This window comes from Marmota flaviventris, chromosome 11, assembly GCF_047511675.1.
Source record: "Marmota flaviventris isolate mMarFla1 chromosome 11, mMarFla1.hap1, whole genome shotgun sequence".
Lineage (NCBI taxonomy): Eukaryota > Metazoa > Chordata > Mammalia > Rodentia > Sciuridae > Marmota > Marmota flaviventris.
In genome coordinates, this window is record NC_092508.1 from 29,093,137 (window position 1) to 29,114,794 (window position 21,658).

General features: G+C 41.1%; 1 protein-coding gene across 1 annotated transcript in view; it reads right to left on the minus strand.

Annotated features, from left to right (window-relative positions):
- The window catches only part of Adam23 (ADAM metallopeptidase domain 23), a 164,187-nt gene extending 147,415 nt beyond the window's left edge, over positions 1 to 16,772 (minus strand). Inside the window, exons 1-2 of the mRNA XM_027941896.2 lie at positions 16,559 to 16,772; positions 15,158 to 15,375 (exon numbers count right to left, since the gene is read on the minus strand). Coding sequence (XP_027797697.1) covers positions 15,158 to 15,375; positions 16,559 to 16,772 — 432 coding nt within the window. The remainder of the gene's footprint in view (positions 1 to 15,157; positions 15,376 to 16,558) is intronic.
- Between the last annotated feature and the right edge of the window lie 4,886 nt (positions 16,773 to 21,658).

A 21,658-nucleotide genomic window follows, 5' to 3' on the forward strand; every position in this document is an offset into this window, starting at 1 on the left:
CATTTATATGAGATACCTAGAATGGTCAATTTGCAGAGATAGAAAGAAAAATGGTGGTTACCAGGGGCTGCAGAGAGGAAGGAATGGGGAGTTAGTGTTTTATGAGCACAGAGCTTCAGTTGAAGAAGATACAAATGTTGGGCTGAGGTTGTGGCTCAATGGTAGAGCGTTCACCTAGCACATGCAAGGCCCTGGGTTCAGCACCACATAAAAACAAATAAAAACAAAAATAAAGGTAATATGTCCAACTATAACTAAAAAAATAATATTTTTAAAAAAAATAATAAAAGTTTTAAAAAAAGATAAAAATGATATAGAGATGAGTAGTGTCTAATGGTTGAAGGACAGTGAATATTTTCAATGCCACAGAAACATATACTTGAAGGGTTAATATGGTAAATTCTATGTTATATAATTTTCTCACAATAAAACAATTTCAATCCTGCAAAAACTGAACTATTCATCCTTATTTTTTCAAACATTATTCTCACTTGTATTGTTCATCTAATCAAATCTCAACTTTTAGCACATCTCCAAATATTCCTTTTGAGCAATTTTTTTTCAGAACCTCAGCCTATATCCAATTTTCTTTGATCATTCTCTTCCCAGGAAGCCCAATATTTGCAGGATAACCTACTTTCCTTTCACATAAGGGCCCCACCCCAAATATTCCGTGAAGACTCCTGTAACCACTATGAAGCTTCTCTTCTTTGGCCTCAAGAAACTTTCCCAGCTACCAGGAAGAAAGCACCCCTCTTCATGGAAATGAGAACCAATCCTCACGTCTACACAGCAATAATACTTCCCTTACTCAGTCCACTGCTGAACTCAGAAGCATCAATTCTATTTCTCTGGTTAGTAAAAAGTACAATCTTCTATAAGACATTGACACATCAAAAGCATTTCTGGACAGCAAAAGATAACCCTGAACATGTCACAACCTTAATAAGCACATTTAGGTGTTGTTTTTGTTTTGTTTTTATGTGTTGCAATTTAAAAAATCACCTAATCCATTTGAATTGTATAGTCTAGGACTTGAAAATAGAAAAATCAAATTCTTAAACTGGAATGTGTCTCCAGTGGCATTATGGTTTTGATCTAGAATGTCTCCCAAAGGCTTGCATACTTCAAGGCTTGATTCCCAATTAAATAATTTCCAGAGGTGGGTGGGGCTTTGGGGAAATAACTGAAGGCTCTGACCTCATCAGTGGATCTATTCATTTGATGGATTAACCCATTATGTCCCATCATCTAACATACTGGACACGAATGAAAACAGAAACTTATAAAGTTTTATAAGAAACTCATAAGTTGCTCAATTTAAGTTTTTATTGGTGTCCTATAAACAGTTATGATGGGACATAATGGGTTCATTTTTTAATTAGACTACTGGAGATGATGGAGATGGCAGATGAAGCATGACTGAAAAAAGTAGGTCACTGGGAGCATGCCCATGGGGACTATGTCTTACTCCTGGACCCTTTCCTCTCCCTCTCTATACTCAGCTGCCATGAGCTGAGCAGCTTGCTTCCACTACACCCTTCCACCAGGATGTTTCTGCCTTCAAGCCAGTTGGCCATGGGAAACTTCTGAAACCAGGAGCCTAAATAAATCTTTTCTCCTTCAAGTTGTTTATGTCAAGTATTTTGGTCATAGTGACAAAAAAAAAATCTGACTAATATAGTAAGTAGGTAAGCCAGTTAGTTTATTATACACTTTTTTTTTCCAGCACTGGATTTTGAACCCAGGGCACTCTACTACATCCCTGGATTTTTTTTTTTTTTTTTTTTTTTTTTTTTTTGAGGCAGGGTATCATTAAGCTGCCAAGGCTGATCTCAAATTTGCCATTCTCCTGCCTCAGCTTCCCAAGTTGCTGGAATTACAGGCATGTGTCACCATGCCCAAGATAGTTGATTACACTTTTAAACCATCAGTGAACATGATATTTAAATCTTATTAATCTTCTTATGTTATGTGTATAAACATACAAACATAAAGAGTACTTCCTTCTATCCAACTATAATTACTAGTAATGACTTAATTTTCTTCAGTGGCCATGTTATGATTGGAGGGGGGAGAGTCACTCCAAGTTGATGGGAAGTTCCTGGAGGTTGTTGAGCTGATAAGTGACATGATCCCTGTGAGTAAAATAGACAAAAACCAGAGTGGAGGAGGAAGGACAAGACCAGGAACAAGAGTTGGAAAGACAATATAACAATGGAAGCAAGAGAAAGTGGTGGATTAGACCAGAGGGGCCAGTGGAGAAGTGCGTAGATTCTCGGTTGCATTCGAAATGAGAATGAGATTTGATGGCTAGAAGTGTTGTTTTTAAGAAAAAGAAGGGAAAAGGGTCTCAGCCTGAGCCACTGGAAGATGCTTGGAGGGCCTGGTTAGGGCAGGATATGTTAGAATTAAGAGCTCCATTTTGGACATGATAAGCTTGAGTTGCCTATTAGACGTGCAAATGGAAACCTAAGATAAATAACGGGAATGGTAGTCTAGATAACAAGAAAAGATGGTGCCTCTGTGAAAGCACCAAGATTCTCAAAGCTTACATCACAAACAATGTTTCATTCAAACCCATCAAATAAGGTCATAAACCTTTAATACATAAGAGTGTGGAAACATCTCAGGGGAAATCCAAGACCTCTGGAAAACTAAAGTGGAAATATAAATTTAAGACCTCATAGGCAGCCAGGACAATTTATAAACTTAATATTTGGGCAACAGTAACTGCATCAGAGGCCTGAAAATGATTACTACCCAAATAAATAAATATATATATATATATATATATATATATATATATATATATATATATATATAAAGAAAACATAGATTTAATTAGAAAGGGAAAGAAAAATGATTAATCATTTCTGAAAACTTTACTACAGACCATTATGAAGCCAAAATAAGGACAAGGTAGCATCATTTCAATGTCCCATTGGTTCTGAAAAAAAAAAAAAAAACAAGCAATAGTGTTTCTGCAGCCTGACAGTTTGAACATTCTGCAGAGATGCAAGTCCATTATGTCACACAGGACAGCCCACAGTAATTAGCAAGATAATTAGTGAGAGTTCACTGTTTTTAGCAATGATTGATGGTAGGAGAGGAATCAGTGTATGTACTCTTCTCAGTAAAGGCGCACGGCCCAAGATTTTACCCCTTGGTCACAGCCTGAGCAATTATATCCCAGGGTCCAAATCAAAAACAGAATTGTGTATCTGCTATTTTTAACCCTGCTAATTTTTGTCTTATTTGAAGGTCTGTATACTATTCTATTTGTTACGGTTTTATCATTGTTACATTTCATTCCAAAGCCAGAAAACTGTCCATGGCAGCTGAAAGTATTTCTTGGGTTTGGTTTGGTTTGGAAAATTGGGGGAGGGGAGGAGAAGTGGATGTCTAATTGGGACACTTCTGGGAGAAATTGTCATAGGAATGTATGCTACTTAGAGTACAAGTATTTGAGGCCACAGCATACACATTCAGCAGTTAGCTCCAAGAAGAAAATGGTTCACCTTACTACTCACTGAAATGCCTGATGTCCACACCTTCTCTGAGTGCTTAGATTATTAGCAAAGGTATAGGGACACTTTTCTACTCCCCCAGAGTACAAGCACCAGTTTATCTACTTCACATGGCTCGGGGACTGCAGGCTCTTAGACATACACACATCCTCATGTAGTCACTCCTTGAAGCCACTTCCATCCAACACGGATCAACCATGCACATGGCAACCACAACACCAGGAAGACTCTGAGAATCACCCTCCCCAGAACTGTCCTCAGAATGACCCTCAAAACCCATCTTCTTGTTTTAATAGAAGAAATCTTTTATTTAGGAAAGAGCAGTTCCAGAGGCTGCTCAGTAATTAATACCACTTACTAAGTATTTCCACACACCAGGCAAAGCACATCTTATATGGGTGATCCCATTTAGGCCAGGCACAGTCTCTGAGGTGGGAACTTTATTATTGTGCATGTTATTGATAAGGACACAATAATAAAGTGTCCTTAGTCTCTAAGGCTTAGAGAGAAGTTAGAGAGACTAAGCAACTTACCCAAGTCTGAATAAATATTACTGCAGATTTCTCAGAACCACCCCCCATCCCCCAGCAATTCTTCTACGACTTCCTTACAACAGAGGTAGTAAGGCAAGTCCGAGGAATTTCTGATAATCTAAACAGCATAGTACAAATCATAGTTAACCCACAAATAAATGGATACACCAGATCAGTAAAATGCCAGTTTCCTTGCTCTGAGATGAAACAGCATCAAAAAACTAGTTACCCTGAATTTCACATGCTTACAAAATGTTTAAATTGGGTGTTATGTCATTTCTTCCAAGAGTAACAAAATAAAGCATAGCTTAACCAGTTCTTATTAAATTCAGCTTGTTTCAAAGACCTACTTCTTCAAGCTGGATATCCCTATACGTAAAAGAGAAAAACTACTTCAGAGTTTCTCAAATATCTGGCATATAATTTGGAAACACCAAACATGACCATCCTTGTTCAGTGTATAAGGAAGGAGAATCTGATAGAGGAAAAGAAAATTAAAGTTAATTAAAAAAAGGTAAACAGACAAGCAAAATATCCTACAAATGCCACCAGTTTTAAACAAGATTTTTTTTATCTGAAGTATTCAGTTGTGGGGGGTGGGGGGATTAGAAACCTTGCTGGTTGCAGAGAAACACCAGGAGAAATGTGTGGGTGTGAACACATGTACTCGGTTCAGAAGACATTAGCCATAGGTCCTTATCATCAAGAGGAAAAATACCTAAAAGGAACAGAAACCTCCCTATCCAATCCAAAGTTTCAATGAAAAAAAAAAAAAGAAAGTGGAAATCCACAGACCAAGGTTCTGATATTTCTGGTCATAGCAATTATTCTGAAGACCTCGAGCAACTGACCTGACCTCTCAGGATTTAGTTTCATCTTTAAGAACACAGAAATACTAATCTTGGTAAGTACACTGCGAGAACCATGTGAGATTATAGATACGACAGTGCCTCAATAAATTGTTTAGGTTTGATACAAAAGCTGCATGTTCTATTTGTATTTTTATCAAGGCACTGGAGAGCTGAGTTGCAAGTTGACTTAAGGCATTCTACTCAGCTGACAGGAGGGGACTTCTCTAAGCTTTGAATGATGTGCACTTAATGGAACCCATTGGCAATACCACTATTGCACATATAGTGTATTAGCAGGTCTGTTAACAGGTAAGAAGAAGCACAAAGAACCCAGTAAAGTGACCTGGACTATAGCTAGATACAGCAAATTCTTAAACATCCACACCAAGGGAAAGGAAGCTCCAAAACAGACACTGGATCCAGCAGATACTCAAACATCAATTTCTCCATTGTTCTGGGGGGCTTTTTATATGTCTCTAGCTGTGCTTAGATTTGACTACATCTAGATTTACTCTTGACCCCCAGGAAAGGCAGGAGGAAGCAGTCCAGGAGCACGTGATGACCTTGTTCACACGACTCAACTAGAATTAAAAATATGGCAGGACAATTCCTTCAAGTGGACACTGCCATGCAGATAAGCAAGAGGCGGGTGTCCCCAGCTATATAATTACAGAGCCCAGCTCAGAGCAATGTAGGCACTTGCAATGGGGTCCTATTTATACTTCATTCACTGGTTTATTTGAACTTAATTACTCTGTAATTAGTGTCTATCGGTAGAGGAAATTTGCTTGAATTTCCATCCTTTTCATCTCTAAATAGAAGGCTTAGAAAAACATTTAGTGTTAAGGTAGTTCTTGTTAACAAATAAATTTCTTCTACAATAGAATTAAAAGGAGAATTCAAATTCATTACTCTGTAATTCCAGATAAGGAACGTTTAGCTTCCGTCCACCAGTGAAGACACCTATATAACAAAATGTATTTGAAGCACTGAGTTAATTCCCAACTGTGGCAGAATAGGTAGCCAGTGACGGAGAATTCTATTCAAATTTGCCATGAATGAACATGATTGTTTTTTGACTTTTCATTATTCTGAATATAAAATATGGTAACTGGGTCTACCCCCATTTATAATGGAATTCCTAGAATTAAATTCAGTTAAAGTTATACTGAATTTATATGAATTCTAAACACAAAGGCGCCCCTGAAAAATTGCAGAATTCAGACACTCAGTGGGCTCTGAATGAACGAATTATAGGAATGAAGGAAATTTTCAAAAGGTTAAAGGGCTCCTATAGCAATTGTGAACAGAACACTTTGTAAGAATAAAGCCTTTTGATTATGTATGTTCTCAAAAGGAAAAAAAAATACTTTCATTCAGAAAGCTCATCCTCAATGAGCAATTAATTACTAATATCTTAATGATGGACGGAACAGGGTGTCCTGCAGCAGTAAGGTACAAGAACTTGAACTTAAAAGTCTGGGAATACATTACTGACAGAGTGGGTTATTATCATGAATCACAAGGGTTTTCCCACAACTAACCCCAGAACTTGGACAGATATGAATGGAATCACCCAGACAAAATTACTTCCAACCATGGACTGCCTTTGGATAAAGAGCCCTGGGGAAAAAGCTAGAAGGACAAGGGAGAAGCAAATGAGCGTGACGAAGAGGAAAGTGGCAATTCTTGAGAGTCTCCGTCCTCTCCTCCCTCCCCCACCCTCACCCCCACCCCCAGGAAAACGTGGCTAGCTGAAAGTGAGCTTGTGGAATGTGGAGAACGGGAGTCACATGATGAAATAAGTGTTCCACTAAGATTAATCTGTCAGCAGTGAGACGGATGGATTGACAGAGAGAGAGAACAAGGGGGGGGGGGGGGGACAGAACAATGCAGAGAGAGGAGGAGGAAGGGATTCAAGGGAGCAACGTCAAGACTTAATAAGCCACTATTTATAGGCAGGAGATGAAGGAAAGAGGAGTCAAAGATGACTCCAAGGTTCACTCTCAGGATGGGAAACCAGCCCCACCGCTGAGAAAAACAGGGTTAGCAAAAGGAGAGCTCCCTTCTTGCCCGATTTACTTTCATATTGGATAAAGCCACTAACCCTGGGCCATGCCACCAGGCACAGGCTCCTGAAAATTTTTTGGTTTGTTTGTTGGTCTGTTTGTTTGTTTGTTTTGGTACTACAGATTGAACCCAGAGGCATTCTACCACTGAGCCACATCCTCAGTTCTTTTTTTTGAAACAGGGTCATGCAAGGTAGCTGAGGGTCTCCCTAAGTTACTGAGGCTAGCCCAGAACTTGCAATCCTCCTTCCTTGGCCTCCCAAGTCACTAGGATTACAGGTATAAACCATGCCTAGCCTGGGTTATTTTCAACTGGCTACAACGAGAAGGACTCTGGCCCACGATGTCAACTGAACTGAGAATCAGTGAAGACAGACTAACACCAGTAATTACATAGCTAGCAAAAATGAGTCAACCCCTGAGCAGAAAGATTATTTAGAGACACACACTGAAGCAAGACTTTCAATAGGACAGCTGTGGACTGTTCAAATCAATCCAGGTTACAATGATCAAAAATGGTCTAGACTTTATGGAAGAAAAGAATCAAAAATTATAGTCCAAACTCAAATGCCTACAGGAGTCAAGCAAGTAACAGAAATGAAGAAGGGTGGGTGTTGGGCAGCAAGGTATCTTAACCTGTCTGGTTTCTGTGGCTGTAACTGAATAATATCATAAACTGAGTAATTTATAAAGAAAATCAAGTGTAGTTAGTTCATGGTTCTAGAGGTTGGGAAGTCCACAAGCAGGCCTCTGCTGCCTGGAGAGGGCCTTCCTGCCACATCATAGCATGGCTGAGGACATCATATAACAAGATAGCATATGTGCTAGCTCATGTCCCTCTTCCTCTTCATATGAAGCCACTGAAGCCATCACAAGGGCTCAGCCTCATGACTGCCTCTAATCCTAATGCCTCCCATTGTCCCCTCCTCCAAGTGCCACTAACATGAATTTGGAAATTAAGTTTCCAACACACAAACTTTTGGGGGAGACATCAGACCTCAGCACAAGAAATAGGATGGAGGGTGACAATAAATGGCCTGTGTCCACCCTATCTAAAAAGGAGCCACTTCCTGACAATAGGTGGATTTAACTTCATTGCTCTGCTCGATCAAGAGTGACCCTGCACCCACCACCTTCTACCGCGGTTCATTTTTTATGTTCTTCAAGCACTTGTCAATGCCTGGAATCACTGTGTGCTATTGCTGTTCCTGCTGTGCTGTGGTCTGTCCCCTCTTGTTAGAAGGTGAGCTCCAGGAGGAGCCACGTGCTTGGCATTCAATCAATGCATGCTCACCTCTAGATTCCCCAGGGCTTACTATGCAATAAGACATGAGCCCAAAACCAAACCCCTCGTGTCGAGACATCCTTCACAGCCCTCACCTTCTGCTCCCGTCACTCCCAATGCCTCCTATCTCCCTCCAGTATAGATTCTGCAAAGAAAAGACCTGGGTTCAAATCCTGGCTCTGTCTGGCACTCACTAGCTGTTAATCCTTTGTGGAAATAGTAGGCAAAAGTCTTGGGGCTGGGGATATAGCTCAGCTGGTAGAGTGCTTGCTTCACATGTACAAGGCCCTGGGTTCAATCCCCAGCACCAATAAATAAATAAATAAATAAAGTTTTTCTAGAGAATAAAGTAGGATTTTTTTTAAGTCACTACAAATATAACACTAATGCCTGATTCTTTAAAATTTCCCACACTTAGGTTTTCCCTTCTCGCACTTAGCTACCCAGCAGGACACATGGTGCAAGCAGAGCCTCTGTTCTGCTGCCCCTGGCTTGTCCTCTCTCCACCTCCTGCACAAATGCATTTCCTAACAGTTCTTGAGGACCAGCCCAGTTCTCTTTTCCTCTGTGATGTTTCCTCTGACTTCCTTGGGCAAAGATTACTCTCCTCTCTGGGTGTCCACAGTCTTCTGTTCTCACAACTGTAACTACACAGACATGAACCACAAGCCACCAGCTCCCTGACAGCCCGCCAGTGAGCAGAGTAGGGACTAAGTGTTACTCCTTGTCCTATTCCCCAGAGCCTAGCAAAGTGCCTGATTCAAAAGAGGTTTTCAGTAAATGTGTGCTGAATCCAACAAACCTGAGCACCTAACAGATGTGAATCTGATCTACTAGAAACCATACGAGCAGGGAGACACATCTTGCTGTGCCATCAAGCAACCACCTCATAACAATGACAAAAGCTATCACATGGTCAGCTCGTAGTTGGCCCATTAGTCACCCCCTAATCTTCAGGGGATTCATGCCAAGACCTTCAGTGGATACTGAAACCAGGTACAGTAACAAACCCTATACAGATTGTGATTTTTTTTTCCTGTACACACATGTATACAATAAAGTTTAATTTATAAATAAGATAATAAGAGATTAATAATAAAAAATAAAACAAGTATAACAACATATTGTGATACAAGTTATATAAATGTTCTCTCTCTCTCTCTCTCTCTCTCTCTCTCTCTCTCTCTCTCTTAAAATCTTATCATACTAACCCTTTTTCTTACCCACAATCACCCATCACATCTGAAACTGCAAAAAGAAAAGCCATGGATAAGGCGCACTACTATAAAGGTATTTTTGTTATATTAAACAATAAAAGCATAAGGTATAACTTATACAGTGCCCAAAAACTCAAGACCAAAAAATTACCTCTCCCATTGATCCAGCATAGTGTCAAAAACACTAAATCTTTTTTTAATTTTGATTTGATTATATCATGAAATTTTATGGGAACTGCTATACTATACTCTTTCTAACATATGGATGTTCAATCATCAATTCCTTTGACTGATATTTACTGAAAGCCTCCTCTAAGCCAGGATTCCAAATAAAACCACTACAAGTCTGAATTCTACATATCATAATTTTATAATGACTGCTTTAAAAACCTGGAAAATTTGGGAGGGGGCTGTTGAGGACAATATAGATTTTATATTATAATATAATATAATAGATAGCCACTCTATTAAATCTGAGGAAGGGCCCTGTGACAATTCAGACTTGTCAAACAATTAACTTTATACAATGAGTGAGGAAGAAGAAGCAAGGACATGTCCAAAGTGTAGTTCATAAAATTTTAAACAGCCAGGCATGGTGGTGTTTGCCTTAAGTCCCAGCTACTTGGGAAGCTGAATTCCCACTCTCCCATGGTCCAGAATATGGGACTTTCTGTTGACTTTTAAAAATTGATTCCTGGGGCTGGGATTGTGGCTCAGCGATGGAGCGTTCGCCTAGCACGTGCGGAGCCCTGGGTTCGATCCTCAGCACCACATAAAAATAAATAAATAGGGATATTGTGTCCAACTGCAACTAAGAAATAAATGAAAAAAAAAAGGAGGGGGAGAGCTCAACATTTAAAAAAAATAAAAAATAATAAAAATAGGAATTGATTTCTGATAATAGGTGTCATAAAAAACATGTGTTCCAGAATTCTAAAATCGTGTGAGAGTATCTCATATGTAAGACACTTAGGACCATTTACACCACGCCAAGAAAAATGGAGCTTCTGAAAAGTCAATAAATGTAGAACCAGTCTTGTCCAAAAGTAAAGTAGAAAGCATACATAATCACTGTCATCCAAATTCACTTAGGCTGGGGGAGTAGGTCAGTGTCAGGGCTCACACTTAGTATGCTTAAGACCCTGGATTCAACCCCCAGCACTAATAAATAAATAAATATTGAATTCACTAAACCTCTCACTCCTCAATCTGGGGTGGTACAGATTAGAAAAGGCCTGTTTACCCAAATATCATTCCACGACAGGAGGCAGTTTTGTTTGATTTCACTTATATCTGTCCAAACTCTAGGTCACATTTCCCCATGCCCTGTGGAACTCCCTTCCCAACCAGAAGAGAAAAGAATTCTAAGGGAATGGGATAGAGGACAAGTAAATTTTGATCAAAGAAAAATTTCTGGAAAAAGTTTCTGAATTTCTCTAGGAACAGACCTCATAGGATTATCTCAGAATGGATAAATGAGTGAGTGAATGAATGAATCTAAGGGTTTCTCCTGCTTTCTAAATGTATGGCTCATAAGAATTGATTTTTTTTAAACTTAAAGATAGATAGATAGATTTTAAGCTAAGTGTTTTTTCCTTCTCCCTTTTCACATTATACTCAATACAACACTGGTGGCACCAGAGGTAGAGGGGATATTTTCCCCCACACACCAAGCCATTGCATTGAACACAATGCTAGTGTCCTCTGATTCAATTCATAACACCATCCATTTGGAGATTGGGTCAGAGCCCAGAAATTGAAAGCTTAGTCCCACAAGACTTCAGTTACTCATTTCAGATGCCAATCACAAGCCCCAAGTTGGGGGCTTGAGCTTCTGAAAGACATGCTATAAACTGTGGTTCCCATGATGCCCTCCTCAGAATTAATTTAATTTGATAAGAGAGACCAAACTCAAAGACTATATATTTTGTGGGGGGAGGGAGGAGGGTGCTGGGGATTTGAACCCAGGGACTTCTGCATGTGAGGCAAGCACTCTACCCACTGAGCTATATCCCCAGCCCATTTACTGACTTATTACAAAAACCATTACAAAAGATACAAAGTAATGGCCATATGGAAGAGATGCTTAGAGCACATTATTGGGGAAGGGGCAAGGAGCTTCCATGCCCTTCCATGCCACCCTCTAGGAACCTCCACATGTTCAGCTATCTGAAACCTTCCAGAAACTAGTTCCTTTGGGTTTTTATGAAAGTTTCAGTTCATAGACATGACTGATTACATTACTGTCAATGATCAACTTCATCTTCAGCCCCTCTTCTCGGGGGTGAGACTAAAAGTCCTAACTCTCCAATCATTCCTCAGTCTTTCTGGTAACCCATCCCACCCTGAAGCACCTAGAGGACCCCAGACACTAGTCCTCATATTATCATACAAGAGATCTTTATCACTCAGGAAATTCCAAGGCTTTAAGAGAGCACACGATGAAGACCCAATATATATTTCACAATATCACACATGACAAAATTAAATTTTTCCATTTGGGGTATTAACACTGCCACATGATAGTAATATTCACTTTCTAGGTAATAAAAATATATATAATCAATCATCAGAAAATATAACTGTCTGTAAAGAAATGAATTTGCGTAACTACCAAAAATCAAAGAACATAACCATTTAATTCCGAGTTGTCTATGAATTCCCCATCTGCTCTGGACTATCTTGGTTTATGCCTTTCATCCTGATATGTTTATTAAGTGTGCCCACTCCTCCAAAAAATGGAGATTTGGACAATTGGTTATTCACTACTCTAGATGGAGATTGAAAGAATTCCTGAACATTCTTTCTTTCTTTTGGTACTAGGGATTGAACTCAGGGGCACTCAACCACTGAGTCACATCCCCAGCCCTATTTTGTATTTTATGTAGAGACAGAGTCTCTGAGTTGCTTAGCACCTGCTATTGCTGAGGCTGGCTTTGAACCCGCAATCCTCCTGTCTCAGCTTCCCCAGCCACTGGGATTACCTGCATGCACCATTATGCCCGGCTCCTGAACATTCTTTGACAATGAAACTAATGTTTTCAATGACAACATATGTTCAGAAGTACTTGATACGATCTGCTTTTAAACTCTCCAATTTTGAAAGAGTTAATAAACATTTTAACTTTCACAGCTGTTAAGTAATTAGGACCCATCACTACTGAGTACTTATGAAACGGCTTCAGACATAAATATGGAGCTTGGCCTGGCAACCTATATTTGGGAACTTCCCTCTCCACTTCTACCCCCAATCTGGGGATCCAGGAGAGAGGCACAGAGGCACAATGATTCAGCATTTCTAAGGCATTTCTAAGCATTTCATTAAAATGTGCTTCAGTGCAATGGAATTAGGGGAGGAAAAAGTGACCCATAGCACACAGATATTAAAAGTGAAACTTTTTTTTTATAAAAGCAAAAAATAGTGACATTCCATACTTTCTCAATGAAACATTTGTAAAGCAGCCAAACTAACAAGTGTGTCTCCCAGCACTGTTATCAGGCAAGTCATCCTAAAATGTAGCAGGAAGCATATGAACCCTTTTTGTCAACTTGTTCAAGAGATGCGTAAAAACAGAAGCAGAAGGGAAACCACAGAACACAATGGTCAACTTCAAGGCAGCTCCCACATCAGAATGATACTGTTCGTACCTGGACGGGAACGCTTTTTAGAATGCTGCTTATGTCACTTGCGTAACTCCTGAAGGGACAGAGCATGTCTTTTCCAACCTCCCACCCTCAGTTCTTATCTGTGAATCCTTCATATACAGCTTGCATACCAACAATGTGCAACAAAATCCACTGAATTAAACAAAAAGAAGAGAAGAAAAATGCTTTCATATATGATTTCTATATAAACATTCTTTCCAAAGTAGAAAAGAAACCCACCACCAGGGTGGGAGTGGGGAGGTTAAATCATTCCAACAGCAAGTGAGTGCTCCCTAGTTGAAATTCTACTCCTCTACCCAAGTGGTGGGTAAAGGTTGAACAACCTTATTATCATAGAAAGTCAGATATATTAGTCAAATCATGTTCCACAAACAAAACAACTATGCAAACTTAGGCTATAAGACAAGCATTAGTCATAGCCCCCAATACCTCAGTTATAAAATTCTTCTGAAATTTCTTTCACATTTCAGCTGCATAGGGCTTGAGAAACTTTAAAATAGGCTTTAATACAGGTTTTTTTCTCCTCCAGCAGCCTATGCAAGGGCACTGAGAACTAGCCACTTAACCACTGAAGGTCTCATTCATAAGGAAAGTTATGGACCTTCATTCATTCTATCAAGGGGACCCTAATGCCTCTTCCTAAAGGCAACACCCACTACTCATTTCAATAAGGCAAATGGGTAGATATGATGTGTTAGTCCATTAAGTAACAGAGAAGCTTCTGGTGGGAAAGACCTGGCAGAGAACAGAGACCCATTATCTCAGTAAAGGTAGGCAGCAGCCACTTTATAATAATGTGAAACAAAGTTAACTTCACCAATATTCAATATGGAGGAAGTATCTCTGAGACCAGCCTTCTTTTAAAAAATAATAAAAATTAAATATTCAGGCCTCTTGAACTTTATAGTAGCTGATTTACAGCCTTTAGAGAGTCACCCAAAGTCTTACATTTTTATCTCTCCATCTATAAAATGGGAATAAATGCTGTTACCACTTATCTATATTTTAGAAAACTAAATAAAAACAAGAATATAAACCACAGATGGTTTTCTTAAATTCTTGAAGCTTAGACAGTTCCTGTGCTTGTCAATGAACAGATATAGGTCAAAATGAAATACTTAACATGTGGACTCTATTTTCTGCTCCTAATAAAGAACAGAGGCACTGATAATCCATTGTGTAAACTTGCCTGGATCCAAAATATTATTAATTTAAATAAATAATTAGAAGAGTTTAAGTAGATCCCTTAAACTCTTTGACATTAAGCATCTTTTGTCTTCCACTGAATATCCTTTTTAAAATCAGTGCCACTTTCTGAACTAAACTGAAAGTAAAACAACTCCTCCCAATCAATGCAGATGCAGTTTTGAAGCATTATGTCAACCAAAATTGGTGTTCATATTATGTAAATAATTTTTCTAGTCTTCATAATCTTTTAAAATGTCAAACTGTTGACTACTAATAATAGAATTGCAATATTTTCTTCCTAATGATCAATTGAAGGAAGAGTAAACTTAAACACTCCAGTTCTAAATGGAAAGATTGATGAGGAAACTGCTGCCGAACAGCCCCTTACAACAATCTTGTGTGTGCAGATTGAATGGAGTTTTTACATCCTGGGAGGTAGAATCCTGCACCCTTACATAAAGGCTCACAGAATCAAGGTGGGACATAAACACAGTCATACTATTGCTCAGTGCCCAATGCACCTGAAAGATACATGGACCATGTTTCAACTGCTAAGCTTATAAAGGTATCCAAAACCTTTCTGCCAATTCCAGTTTAGTCAGAGAAAAGAAACAAACAGTAACCCTATCCCAAGTAGATAGTAACCCAGTAGATCCCAAGTTAATTTCCTCCAGTTTCTCCCCTATAATAATATTAATTTATTTCTTAATAAGAAATGCTGCAGTAACATTTGTGAAATCAGATTTTGGCAGAAAATCAAAGCAAAGGAAAACTCTTCAATGGCAGGTACTTTGCCTCCTGTCCAGCTTCCTGCCTACCTTATTATGTTTTTGCTGGTGTCTTGCCTTTGTGTCAAGAACATGATAAGGGCTTTCTGAGTCTTGGTTGATATAATATATGAGTCTTGAAGGCAGTGTGATTTCTTTCTGCATTACATGGCTGTAACTGATGTTACTGCTGCTATTCTGTTGCAATGTATTGTCTTCATCTGCCAGGACTCCCAATTTTTTTTCTGCAGTTTCATTCCAGTGCGGAGCTGGGGGGACAGGAAGCACAAACATACACAAACACACACATATACACCCCATAAATACATATGTACTAAAATGCATTTTTTCATTAATTACATTAACAAAGTTTTCTATTTATAAGCAGGTAAGAAGTGGAGTCAGAGAAAAGCAAGTTATGGCAACAATGAAATGGCCTGAATAAGTTAACAGCCAATAAGGCTTATACAATCATGCACTAGAATGAAGTATACATTTTTTTAGCCAGTCTCAAATTTATACATCTAGATATTAGGGGGAGGGGCAGAATGTACTTAGGGAAAAGTCATTAAAAGTACTTGTTCAGGGGTCTTGACCCTCATCTCCACCCCTTCTCTGAGTCTACAGAAGTTCAACTGTACTCTGCTCAATAGTATCCCATCTGAGAACTAAGAACACTCCAAGGATACGCTGAATGCCGACTTCATGAACATGGAATTTTAATTGATTCTTTTAACAAAATGGAAATTTTCCCATTCTTTTAACTTTGAGATGAGCAAAAATCCTTTGCCATAGAGGGATATGGATGTTGCGCCCTTCGATTTCTTTTTTTATTTTCCTGCCCAGGCCAACTTTCTGCTTTCAGTGATTTCCAATCATGAATGTATTGGACATTGTGTTGTTTTTAATTGTTCATGACATGCATTTTGAGAAATCACAACCAAAGGTCGTGCACAAAGTATGTCTTCTGCACTTTCATTCTTTGGTCCCTGAAGTATGCCTCCCTCATCTTAATCTCAACTGCAGTGAATAAGCCCAGTGGGAAATTTGAGGAAACAACCCATTGCCACTATTATCATTGCATGCTCCCCGCATTCATATTAAGGCTCCAGCACACAAGAAGCAACTTGCTCCCTTGCTGCATTTCCCAACCACTGGTTTCCCCTTCTCAAGTTGCATGAGATCGCTGAAGGACCCAGGATCCACTAAATACCTCCCAGTGGTACCACAGTAATTGGGATGGGTTTTTTGTGAATGCAACATAAATGGACTTCCAAAAGTGAACTAGAATGAACCAAGGGGTTAGGAATGAGAAGGGTGGAGAGGTAGACAGGGAGGCACGGAAAGGCCAAGCCTGGGACATGTCCAGGGCGCACGGACCCGCGTGCCCTTCGCTTTCCCCTACAGGGCCCCGCGGGGAAAGCAAGGCAAAGGGCACTGGGCCATACCCACCGCTGGGCGCAGGGGCCCCCCAGGCACGGGGCCGGGACGAGGAGGCGAGCGCAGGCAGCAGGAGAAGGACGAGGAGCAGGAGACAGGGCGGCGCGCGGGCCGGGGCGCGGACAGGCACTGGGCCGATGGGGCCGCAGCAAGGGCCGCGAGAGGCGCCGGCAAGGCTGCAGCCTGCCAGGGGCAACCGCCGGGAGCTGCTGCCGGGCGGCTTCATGGCTCATAGCTCCCGGGCGCCGCTCGGTGTGGCCAGCTAGAGCGCCAAGCTGGGCTGCGGGGCGGTTGCGGGCGGAGCCGGTCACGCCGGCTGGGCGCGCATGGTGCCACAGCGGGCAGGGGGCTCAGGGCTGGGGGCTCAGGACTGGGCGGCGCGCCCTCCTCAGCTCTCCTCTCAGCCCCTCCCTGGGCGGACGGCAGAGGAGTTCAGGGGTCCCCGCCGCTCCGCCAACTTGGAGCCTCCTCAGCGGTTGCTCGCTCCCCGAGGCGGGCGCGGCCGCTCAAGCGACTGCGGGGGCTGCTGCCGGGCCTGAGGGTGCTGAGGCGGCGCGCAGGAGCGAGCAGCACGGGGACGCGCGACTCGGGCGTGCGCCCCTCCCTCGGGAACGCGCCTGAGACGGGTTTCGGGCCCTGGTACTGATGCTGATGCTGATGCTGATGCTGATGCTGTCGACGGGCATGGGACGCACTGCGCATGCTTTACTGTGGGGAAAGGGGGAGCAGCAGAGTGATGCAGCATCCCAGGCAGCATCAGAGGTGACGGTGGCACCTCCAAAGATGAGGGCGGCGGCGGGGGGGGGGGGGGGGGCTGGCAGTCAAGGGGGAGTCTGGGGAAAAGAAAGAAAAGTGTGGGGACTCCTGGGCCAGAAACAGGCACGATCAGGAGAAAACAGCCCAGGAAATCAACCTTTCTTTTCCACCATCCCAGACCTCACATACCCTGTCCTATTCCAACCCCCATCTGCTTAGGAAAAACTAAGGCCAAGCATTTCCATCTTTATCCTTTATGTATTTTCTTTCTGCAAGTAAACATAAAGGATTGCAGCCAGGGAAGTAAAAATAGCGTTGCTTCTCATTCAGCTTGCTAACAGCGAGTGGGACCATGGCTGGGAAGCACATTGGTCTATGCGGGCCACAGAGCGTCAGGAATCCCCACGCAAGAGTACTCTGCCAGGGCCTGAGTCCTCCCCTATCTGTGCCCAGGGGCTTTGAGGAAAGCATATGAAGCCTGAAAGTGTTTGCTCAAAAAGTTCAGGAAGTATGACTGGGTGCAATCAGGAGGGGTTTAGACATTCTGGAGAGGAAGAAATACAGAGATTCGGAACTGAGTGTGCGGCAGCTATCTTGGGAAATCGCTGTTTGTCAACCATGGGGATGAGCAGGCGTTTAGGAGGACACATTTCTATTTTTGAGATCCAGTCCTAACTTCTACAGAGAAAAAGGGGGGTATTTTCTCTCGCTGCTGTAAACAATGTAAATCCAAGGTTCCTGCTTTTGGCGGGTTCACAGCCACTACATTTGGTGGCTTCAAATTAGAATTGGGGCTTATTTCTGCCCCCAACCTCCCACAGTGCAAACACTCATTCATTCACTCTCCCAATGACAGTCTGAGTAATAATGTTGGGCTGGGATTGTGGCTCAGCTGTAGAGTGCTTGCCTAGCACGTGAGAGGCCTTGGGTTCAATCCTCAGCACCATATACGAATAAATAAAATAAAGGTATTGTGTTCAACTACAACTAAAAAAAATATTAAAAAATAATAATGTTGTTTATTTAAAACTGAGATTATACCATCTATGGGGGGTGGGGGCGGTGTCAAGAATTACATGATGTAAAAAACAGATGTGACTATAAATCACCATAGCCATGAAAGGACAGTGTTAGCCTTATATCCACCTCCACCCAACAAAGAGGAAAAGAGGAGAAAGAGACACAGCACATGTTGTTCACATAAGCAGACCTAAGATAACAGAGCTGTTAGGGAAATAGATACTAATTTTAGTGCTTCCTTTCTATATCAGAGCTAGAGTGTTTGCTGACACATATTTATGAATGCAAATTTGTAAGTGGTGCTACCTCCCCCACATAAAGGCAGCAACAGTTTTCCTTTTGCTCATCAGTGTGCCCTAGGGTCTAGCATAGTGTCCAAGACCTAGAATATCTCTTGGAAAATCTGTGATCAATACATAAATGAGGAGGTGGTGCACTTAAGAAGGACACATGCTTGAGACAGGCTGGTGAACACTCCATCTCCCTGTAGGCTAGTGTGCCTGCAGCCCTCTCCCTCCAGACAAGCATGTCCTTGCTAGATTTTCCCATTTTATTTTGTTTTTATTTTTTTTTTAGTTGTAGATGGATGCAATGCCTTTATTTTATTTATTTATTTTTATGTGGTGCTGAGGATCCACCAGTGCCTCACGTGTGCTAGGCAAGTGCTTTGTGGCTGAGCTATAGGCCCAGCCCCCAATTTATTTTTAATACGATGTATATCCTGTAAAAGGACCTGGGAGGAAGGAACTCAGAGAAATGTACATGGAATTAGAAGGGAGTCTGACTGAAATGAAAGGAGAAAGGTGCTTACATGCAAGTTATTTAGAAAGCATCTCTTGCCGTTGAGTGACAATCTTTCAAAGTTTGTTCTAGTAAATAAACCTTCCAGATGAACTGGACTAACGGAATATCACCAGTGATAAGCTACCATTCTATGCACATGGTGGTACTGGTAGAGTGTTCAATTTAATTTTTTTTAATTTATTTGTTCTTTTTAGTCACACATGACAGTAGAATGTATTTCGACATACTATACATACATGGACTATAACTTCCCATTCTTGTGGTTACACATAATGTGGAGTTCTCTCTTTCCTACTGTCATCCCCTCTCCCTTCCCTTCATTTCCCCTTGTCTAATCCAATGAACTTCTATTGTTCCTCCCCACTCCCTTATTGTGTGTTAGCATCCACATATCAGAGAGAATATTCAGCCTTTGTTTGGTGTTTGGGGAATTGGCTTATTTCAATTAGCATGATAGTCTCCAGTTTTACCCATTTACCAGCAAATGCCATAACTTCATTCTTCTTTAAAGCTGAGTAATATTCCGGTGTGTGTGTGTGTGTGTGTGTGTGTGTGACATTTTCTTTATCCATTCATCTGTTACAGGGCACCTAGGCTGGTTCCATAGCTTAGCTATTGATAACTAAACTGCTAAAAACATTAATGCGGCCTCTTCACTACAATATGCTGATTTTAAGTCCTTTGGGTATATGCCAAGGAGCAGGATAACTGGGTCAAATGGTGGTTCCATTCCGTTTTCTGAGGAATCTCCATACTGCTTTCCAAAGCGATTGCACCAATTTGCAGTCCCACCAGCGATATAAGAATGTACCTATTTCCCCACATCCATGCCAACATTCTTTGTTACTCGTACTCTTGATAATTGCCATTCTGACTGGAGTGAGATGAAATCTCAGTGTAGTCTTAATTTGCATTTCTCTAATTTCTAGAAATGTCGAACATTTTTTTCATATATTTGTTGTCAATTTAATTTTTATCAAGCAGTGGATGCTGTCTTACATTTCATAACCAAAAAAACAGCATTTGTTTATAGAACTTAAAGTATACAGACATAACTGGAGGCAAGATAATGTATCAGCAAATAGAACAGTGAATCAGAGAAAGCGCAAATTACTTCGAAAAAAATTACTGGCAGTCCTTAACCTACAGATTTAAGGGAAGGTGAAAAACAGGATCAAATATTCTTTAATAGGCTACTTTGTTAGATTTACTAATTTTCTCATTAGGTTGTTGGGAATTTTTATTGTTATAGATTTTACTTCTAAATATTCCGTGGCTGGGGATGTGGCTCAAGCGGTAGCGCGCTCGCCTGGCATGCGTGCGGCCCGGGTTCGACTCTCAGCACCACATACAAAGGTGTTGTGTCCGCCGAAAACTAATAAATAAATATTTAAAAAATAATAGTAAAAATAAAATAAATATTCCTTCTGTTTTTTCCTAATATGAGTGACTTTCTTGATCACTTACTACCTATTGCTTTGCTCTGTATTCATGTACAAGCATGTCATCATTCCCCCATCAAAAAGTACTAAGAGCAAGGCTACATCTTAGGAGGAAAGGGAGGGAATTCAGCAAATGGGACTGGAATGAAGTTTGAGTGGTGGGACAGCTCAGGTTACAATTGCATGTTGGCTCCCATGGCCATCAGTGGACCATCAGAAGATATGGAAAACTGCTGCGGTTGTAGGTGAAGGTTGGCATCCAGAAGATCATGGGGGGGAAATCATATAAGGCAATATGGACAACAGGCAAAAATAATGAAGGTACATATAAGCAATGTCTGGAGGGGGAATGGGATTGTGCAGCTGGTCTAGAGAGGAAGGACCCCCAAAGACCTCTCTTGCTAATCTCTTTCAGATGGCAGAACTGGATCCCGTGAGAAAATTGGGCCTGGATAGGAACAAGGAAAAGATAGGAGCAGAAATAGATTTGGAAAATGTCTGACACAAAAAGGCTGAGATTCTTGTTGGCGGATAAAAAAGTGGTTCCAGAAGGGCTCTGGAGGATGAAAACAGTTGAAAAAGGAGAAGAGCATAGCAAAGCCAATTCATAAGCGCAATTACAATGGTGCAAACATTTGGCCAAGAAAACAAGGTCAAAGAGGTGTGTGCAAGTTGGTGGGTGGTGCTGATGCTGAGGAGAGGTGGAGGGCAGAGAAACAGCACAAAGTGGGGTGAAAGGGCGGCAGCACCAGCCGAAGAGCAGCCTCTGCCCTAGAGCAGGGGCAGATTCTGGCAGACTCATCCCCAGGAGTTTTCAAAGTCTCCTTCTGGGATGGCTGTGAAGACTGATTCTACAAGTGGAAATTGATGCTTTGAAGAGAAGACCATAATCAGTTTCTTAGTAAAAGTACAAAGGCTCCATTGTTGATACTTTCCATGTGGTTCAGAGATCAGCAAGCATTTCTGGAAAAGGCCAGATAGTAAATATTCCAGGCTATGTGGGCTTTATATGTTTAAATAGCATTTCAGAAATGCAGAAACTGTGTAGCCTGCAAACCCTAGTTTGTCAACCCACCATTTTTAATGACAA